General features: G+C 54.3%; 1 protein-coding gene across 1 annotated transcript in view; it reads right to left on the bottom strand.

The window, feature by feature from the left end:
* Positions 1 to 6,016, bottom strand: part of Prom2 (prominin 2) — a 13,825-nt gene extending 7,809 nt beyond the window's left edge. The window contains exons 1-8 of the mRNA XM_035447041.1: positions 5,774 to 6,016; positions 5,325 to 5,399; positions 4,362 to 4,425; positions 4,010 to 4,169; positions 3,567 to 3,719; positions 2,558 to 2,681; positions 2,052 to 2,143; positions 1,838 to 1,922 (exon numbers count right to left, since the gene is read on the bottom strand). Coding sequence (XP_035302932.1) covers positions 1,838 to 1,922; positions 2,052 to 2,143; positions 2,558 to 2,681; positions 3,567 to 3,719; positions 4,010 to 4,169; positions 4,362 to 4,425; positions 5,325 to 5,399; positions 5,774 to 6,016 — 996 coding nt within the window. The remainder of the gene's footprint in view (positions 1 to 1,837; positions 1,923 to 2,051; positions 2,144 to 2,557; positions 2,682 to 3,566; positions 3,720 to 4,009; positions 4,170 to 4,361; positions 4,426 to 5,324; positions 5,400 to 5,773) is intronic.
* Between the last annotated feature and the right edge of the window lie 1,764 nt (positions 6,017 to 7,780).

The raw sequence follows: 7,780 nt of genomic DNA, 5'->3' as shown, positions 1-7,780 counted from the left end.
GGAGGGATGGATGGAGGGATGGAGGGATGGATGGAGGGATGGATGGAGGGATGGAGGGATGGATGGAGGGATGGATGGAGGGATGGATGGAGGGAGGGATGGATGGAGGGATGGATGGATGGAGGGATGGAGGGATGGATGGATGGATGGATGGAGGGATGGATGGAGGGATGGATGGAGGGATGGAGGGATGGATGGAGAGTGAATGCCACATCCACATTTCCAGGAAAGACATCCAGCATTTGCCTGTCTTGTGGATATGACATCCAGCTTCAACATCAGAGAAGGCAGTCCATCTCTGGTCACCTCTCCCCATCCTACTAGGCAATTTCCTCCAGGGAGAGGGGTCCCCAACTCTCTTAGTAGCAGCATCCCAGGCATCACTGACAAGGTTGGGACATGAAGTAGCAGACAGTCTGGCTGGCACATTTATGCATATGCTTTCCAATTTATGCATAATTGGCTTTTTGGTGTCTCCTCTGAGAAGTTCTTCCAATATCACCTCATGCAACCTCAAAGAACTGCCTGGACTCCCAGAACCAGAAGCCTCATTGGTCCATAATTTTCTGTAAGAATGGCACCTCCTTTCTGGGGTTGAGATCACCTAAGGTTGAGATAACTTCCAGACACCAGGGCTGGAGATCCCCTGTGCCCAGGCTGCAGAGCTTCCAGCCATGGGGGCCCTGTCCCTGGTTAAAGACACTGGAGGAAAAAGGTACCACACTAAGCAAACATCCCTGGCCATGGCTTAAGACATGGAGTCAGGACTGATCTTGTTTGATTGTGCCACCCCATGTCTTGGGATGGAGACAAATCCAAGAGATTTCTTGGGAGCATCATAATGAGCTAGTTTATTTTTTTTTAAGATTTTATTTATTTATTAAGTATACAACATTCTGCTTCCATGTATATCTGCACACCAGAAGAGGGCCCCAGATCTCATAATGGATGGTTGTGAGCCACCATGTGGTTGCTGGGAATTTGAACTCAGGACCTCTGGAAGAGCAGTCAGTGCGCTTAACCGCTGAGCCATCTCTCCAGCCCCAATGAGCTAGTTTTGTGTAGGCAGCAAGGAGGTGGCTAGCTGGGGTGTGTGGCGGGGGAGGCAGGGGAGGAATGTTTCCTAATATATTCTTAGAGAAATGGCTCCTCAGGGCCCTCTCCCATACCTTTCCTAGGGATGGAGACAGGAAAAGGGGGGCATGTTTCACAGATCTTTAGAAACACATTCTAAAATGCTCACCCTTTCCTGCTTCTGGAGCTTTCTGTTGTCAGTGTTGACAAGTGCCTATGTTTCCCACCACTCCCACTATGCTTTTCATCTTTGCACCCAAGACTGTTCTAACTCCCTGCACCACCTCTGGCAAATGGGCCACCTGAGTCCCGGGAGGACAGACAGCCTGAAACTCTGGGGTCAGGCTGGGGGCGGGGATAAAATCTGCTGGCCAACAGCATGCCCCAGAGAGCTTTCCACCAGTGTCACTCAACTGGCTCAGGAGCACTTCCATTCCACTTACAGCTAGGGCATGCCACCAAGTACCTGTCCTCATCAGGAAACACACTCTTACTGACCCTGTCCTCTCCTCCTGTAACTTGGGCTGTGTGAAGCTTTCCCTGGAGCAATGTTCAGATATGCTCATGGCAGCCAGCTACTTACACACCCACTCATGGCTCTGGAATCTTCCATAGCTCAAACCCAAGACAGGCCCTGAGCTGGTTACTAAGACCTCTGCTTTGAGGAACCTTGATAAGAGATATTTTTTGAGTTTAGAGATAATACCCCAGAAGAACAGAAGAAAGGGCTATGCACACACAGCTTTCTAGAGCATTCTCTTACCTGTTTGATATCCAGATGCGTATCTAGGTCATAGGAGTCATTGAGCTGTAGAACCTTCCAGAGTGCTGCCCCTGCCTTACACTGTCTGGGGAAGAAAGATACATATCAACAAAGAGCCACCAGGGGTGGCAGATGGGGCTGGCATCACCCCAGGGGATGCCCACTTTTGCACCTCCCTTCCATTTCCCCACACCAGCCCCTCTCCCAGGCTCACCGATAGGCCTGGAGGACACTAATGTTCATTCTCAGGCCAAGAAGGTAGGACAGGTTCATGGATGGGGGTAAGTTCCCCGGGGTGTCTGCAAACTGCGGGTAGGCAGGAAGAAACGGAGCATGGAGAAATGAGGGGCGAAGCTGGCCTAATGCTTGGTGCCATCCCTGTTACTCTCTAATTCAAATGACCCCAGGCCCTTGAACTTCATGGGGACTTTGCCCATGACTCTCTGGCAGTGGTGCAAGCAGGACCTTCAGCACAGTACCTTTCCCAGACACAGAGTTAGGAGAGGGTGTGTGTGTGCCAATACCTGGAGTCCTTGTTAGGACCTGGGGAGCACCTAGGGGCTGGGGGCTCATGGGTGTCTCTCTATCTGCTCCCTCTCTCCCTTGTATCCCACCCTCTTTCCCCCCCCCTCCTGCTTGCACCTCTGGCTCCCACTTCCTCCTGACTCAATTTCTTGGCTCCCTTCAGCTCCCCCCAAGCTGGAGCAGGCCCAGGCTCACCTCATACAGCTCTCCACTCTCCCAGCTCCGGCACACCAATGTCTGCACATTGCCACCCACCAGGAAAGTGGTGAAGACGAGGAGGATGAGGGGGGCTGCAAAGAGGAAGCTGAAGGCCACACCTCTGGAAGTGAGAGACACGGTGTGGCTGACTGCCCTGGACCAGGCTTGCCCCCACCCACACTGGGACCAGCATAGGCCATGGGTTGGCCACAAGGCAGACCTCCTGGGCAAGGGGTAATCCAGCACTCCTGGCAACTCCTTGGCACACTCACCCCACCCCATCCAATTCCCAGGTCCTGCTGCCCTGGAAGACTAGAGGAAGGACACCTGCTTGTTCAAAGAGCCATATCTGGACTTACGGTCTATGGAAGTGACCTGCTCCAGGGCTCAACCTTTCTAAGCAGTCATTGGCATAGTGAGACGTGACTCAATCTACACAGATAACATTTCAAAGAGGCTGAGCAGTATGGGCCCTTCCACCAGGGCCACTGACTTACAGAGCTTCTTTGTGAGTGGGCACAGCCCCGTGCCAGGCCATGAGGCTTGGAGAGCGAAGTGTGGGGTGGATTTCAGTTCCTTACTAATCCCTTTGATCAGGAACCTTGTGTAATGCACAGCCTGGCCAACTGTATGTGGCAGCCTTGGCCTTAAAGGCCATCTAGTTTAAGGATGACAAGCAGATGCTGCCTTTGTTGCTGCCTCCTGATGATGGCTTTGGGACCGCCTAGAAGCACGGCTAAGGATTCTGGAGCTGTCTGGGCTTGGTGGGTATGCTATTGTCGCTGCTGGTGTTGCTGTCCCTGCATCAGCCCAACCACCTTAGATAGTGGGCAACACGGAGGCCCAGAGAGCTCACTACTTTACTCAGAGTCACCCAAGCAGTGGGGACCAGGACAGCACCAAGGCTCATTCTCCTGACTTGACAGACTCCACTTGTGTTGCTGTACCAGGATGAATCTGGCAGCCCAGCAGTGAGGGTCCCTTCCCTTTCCCGGCCCCTTCTTACGCCATGAGGAAGCGGGCTCCAGCCTCGCCTTTGGTTTCTGAGTGGCTGGGGTCCTCCCTGGCAGACAACCCCCAGATGCCTAGGCTGAGGCCCAGCAGGTTACAGATCACCACAATCAGGATGCCAGAGCACAGCACACATCCCAGAATCCACCTGCCACAGACAGAGTATGGTGCTCACTGAGAGGAAGGCAGCCAGCTGGGACCAGAGGGCTGGCTTGGGACCTAGGCTTCTAGGCCCCAGGCTGGGACTTTAGTAGTAGGGGTGCAAACATTTCCCGAGGTCTCATAGCTTTTACAGGGTCCCTGGGCTCAGGTGTGGGGGTACACAGCCAGGTGGGACATGGAAGCCATAGAAATTAGGATTTGGGGCTTTAAAGAAGACAGAGGTCTTGTCAGCCGGAAGTGGACAGGGATAGGATGGAGGCACGAATCGCCACTCACCTGTATGTCTCATATCTTTGCACCTCCTGTAAGTAGGGGCGGCTGTACTGTTCCAGCTCCTCCAGTGCCTGGCTCCAGAAGGAAGCTGCCTCTGAACTTGGGAACTCTTGGGCCAGTATCCTCACACCTTCAGGCGGCTCAGCCAGTGCCTTTTTCATATCTGCCCAAAGCTACAGGGTCTCAGAGGATACAAAGGGCACCCAGGAGCCAGGGCCAAACCTCTGGGACCCATAGAGAGCCCACCAGACAGGAAGACAGCCATCCCCACCACTGCCCAGATCCTCTCTCAGCAAGCCTCCCTGGAAAGGGTATGGTGGGGGTGGCATGCCAGGAAGCCAGTCGGGCCCCTCACCTGTGATCACATTGGCTGTCTGCACTGCAACCAAGAGTGGGAGACTATTGAAGGTGGCATTCTCCTGCAGATCCAAGCAAGGCTGTGTCTATTGCTCTCTGCCTGGAATTCCATCTTGGGGACTCAAAGTCAGAGGCCCAGAGGGAGGATGTAGCTCTTCAATGCTCCGAGCAGCAAAGGAAGTAATCCTCTCCTTGCAAACATGGCTTCTCCTGCCTAACTCAACTCTTCTACACATGGCACCCTAAGAACTCCTACACCGCCTTCTACTCAGTCACTTCCTAGACATCCATGGCAGTCATCCTCTCTCACCTGTCCCCACCCATCCCATCCTAACAACCAGCTCTGCTCCATCAGTCCAGCTCCGACCTTCGATTTACTTTGGTTCTGGTTTCCTTCTTCCCAGCCTCCCAGCAGAGCTGAGTCACTGATTCCCCAACTCCAGGCCCCGGGTCACAGACTCTGACTCACATGGTACCACCCCTGCCTTGGCTGTCTCCACCCAGAAAAGGCCTGCCTTTTAGGGAGCAGCCAAAGCACCTGCTCCCTTGAGGCCTGACGACCCCATCCCTTATGGGAGCCCAACTCCTCTTTCTGAGCTGCAGACCTGCCTCTCCCATCTGACTGCAGTAGGACTGGCACCATGAGCCTCTAGCCCAGGCTGCCACAGGGTGAGGGTGGACTCAAGTCCTGGATTTAACTGGGTTCTTCCCCCCCCCTCCTTGGTTTTTCAAGACATGGTTTCTCTGTGCAGCTCTGGCTGTCCTGGAACTCACTCTGTAGACCAGGCTGGTCTCGAACTCAGATCCACTGCTTCTACCTCCTGAGTGCTGGGATTAAAGGCGTGCACCACTATCACCTGGCTTAACCAGGTTCTTGTTCCAGAGAGTGAAACTGAAGCCCTTCCCTTGTTAGTTCCCAGGCAGGTGGATCAAAACACCAGAGAACCAAGGCAGGGCTTACCTTCTCAACTATGCTGGAAAAGTTGGCCTCTGGGACACCCTTCAGCCGATGCAGGACATCGTCCACAGGGGGCACCTGAAATGGAGAGTGTTTATGACATGAGGAGGATCCCTATGGGAGGAAGGAGTTGTCTCTGAACCCTTAGTATCCTCATATGTAAAATGGGAACCACAGAGCCCCCATCACCCTGGGAGGCATTGAGATCCTAAGAAATCAATACCCATTAAGCTCAGGGCTATGTGTATGGCTCTTGGAGAGCTTTGGCTCACTCTAAGAATGAGGGGTCATTAACCCTGTGTGTTCTGGAAAGGAAGGCATAGCCCAAGGAAGGTGTTCTCTGAAAAGTTGACCCCATGAAAGCCACCTGACCACTAAGATGCCAGAGGATTCCAAAGGTGCAGGCTAGACCAGCCCTTCAAAGTCCCAATGGGCTTGTTCAGTGTCTGTACCTGGCTGAAGTCAGCACCCAGCTGCAGGGCACTGGCTTGGCTTAGGGCCCCCTGGCAGTTCCCTTGGCACCAGCTCTCCTTAAGCAGGGTGAGCAGGCGTTCCCGGTGTGCCTGCACAGGTGCTTCTAGGTCCCGCTGACCCTCCTGCAGCTCCACTGAGGTGGTGTTCAGGGCTCGAAGGTGGTCTATGGAAACCTGCAGGGCTAAGAGAGTCGCACGTGGCCTGAGGGTCTCCTTTCTCATTTCCTGGTGTCCTCAGCACCTTGGCAAAAAGAGATACCATATTCCCTTCTCTTGGCTAGAGGGGTATAAACTTTCTATAGCCATAATGGAAACTGCCGCTGGGCACATGAGGCCAGGAAATAGGCAGGGGTGTCACATACAGGATCCCAGCATAATGGGAAGAAAGACTTGGGTGGAGCCAGGGCAGTACATGAAATCCAAGGGTGGGGGATGGGAGAATTGGCTCCTATAGGACACCTGCTGGACCCACCCACATACAGGGCACTGGTCCAACTCACCCTGACCCAGGCTGTGCACTGAGGCTAGCATCGGGTACATTGTGCTCTTGAGCTGGTCATGAATTATGCTCCCAAGGTTCTCACTGACACCTAGACAACACAAGACATTTAATAGGGATGCCCCCCCCCCAGGAGCTGAAGACATCCCCATCGCCTCCCGTGAGCCCTGGGCTCTGCAAGGTGGTGTTGGCCTCTTTGTCCTGCATCAGTATGGATGCGGCACAGGTAGATCCCTCTTTGTGAAATGGTACCCTGCTGAAGTCCAGGCTAAGGCAGACCAGGGCAGAGGGACCTGGAGCTGGCCAACTGTAATCCTCACCATCCAGCTCCTTCAAGACTCGCTCCTGAGGCACGGAGAACTGGTCAGCCAAGGCCTGAAGCTCCTAGCCAAACACAGGGTGTAAGCCATCGTCCTTGTCCTTCCACAGCCCCATCCTTCAGTTAGGCATTTCAGGGGCTTTCCATCAGGTGGCAGTCAAGTGCACACAGGAAGGGACACTCTCTCTGCTTTGCAGGTTTATGGGACTCACGCCTCTGCCTTGAAGCAGGGCACTCACACACAGAAGAGGGAATTGTATAGTACTCACTCCAGGGACATCAGACACCAGGCCTCTTAGGCTGAGCAGGGTCTCAGGGACAGCTTCCACACTGGGGCCTGTCTGACTATGTGTGTACTGGTTAGTGGCAAAAGCACAGACCATACCAATCCTGCAGAGACAGAGGCGAGGAGGAAAGGGTTTGCGGTGTGCCCAAGAGCATAGGGCCACCATCCAGTCCCCCCCCCCCGACCTATGCAGCCTCTCACAGAAGCACGAGAGTGGTCAGCAGCAGGAAGGACATGAGGGTGCCACGTTCACAGGCCATGGCCTTGTGCTCCGTCTTCACTCTGCCCCCACAGCGTCGGCGGCATCGGCAGCAGCAGAAGCAGAGCCCAGTAGTGGGCACCAAAAGGAGGTAGAGGCCAGCGATCACAGCACACACCACGTAGCCTGCCTCATAACGAACCACCTGGGCACGGCAGCAAGGCATGAGGGGGCAGCCTTGCCTTTCCCCTACCCTGGTGGAAGTCAGAGCTGGAGAGAATGTCTGTGTACCTCTACTTGTACCCTGGTGAACCCAGGCAGGAGGTGTGAGGAGAGTGGTGTCCTTGCTAATTACCTGGTACAGAAGAGGCACCAGGGCTAGGGGCACTGGGGATCACTGCAAACCCCACCAGGAGTCAAAAGAAGATACGGGTCTTGAACCCAGGAAGGAAAAGGATGCGTAAGACTTGACTCTGGCAAACACTCAGCAAGATGGGCTGAACTGAGCAGGTGGGGCCCTTCTGCTCGCCCTTAACTCCCTCCCCCAGCACCTGTGGCTCAGCCCTCACCTCATCTGTCTTCACAGAGGATGGGTCATTCAGCAGGGCCTTTATCAGCTCTAGGGAAAGGAAGCAAGCAGAGGGTTTGGGGACAGCCACTGCCTTGCCCTGTGTTACTAGCCT

The sequence above is a fragment of the Cricetulus griseus genome, chromosome 6 (genome assembly GCF_003668045.3).
Source record: "Cricetulus griseus strain 17A/GY chromosome 6, alternate assembly CriGri-PICRH-1.0, whole genome shotgun sequence".
NCBI lineage: Eukaryota > Metazoa > Chordata > Mammalia > Rodentia > Cricetidae > Cricetulus > Cricetulus griseus.
The sequence above is the reverse complement of the archived record's forward strand: the minus strand, read 5'-3'. Positions and strand labels throughout refer to the sequence as shown.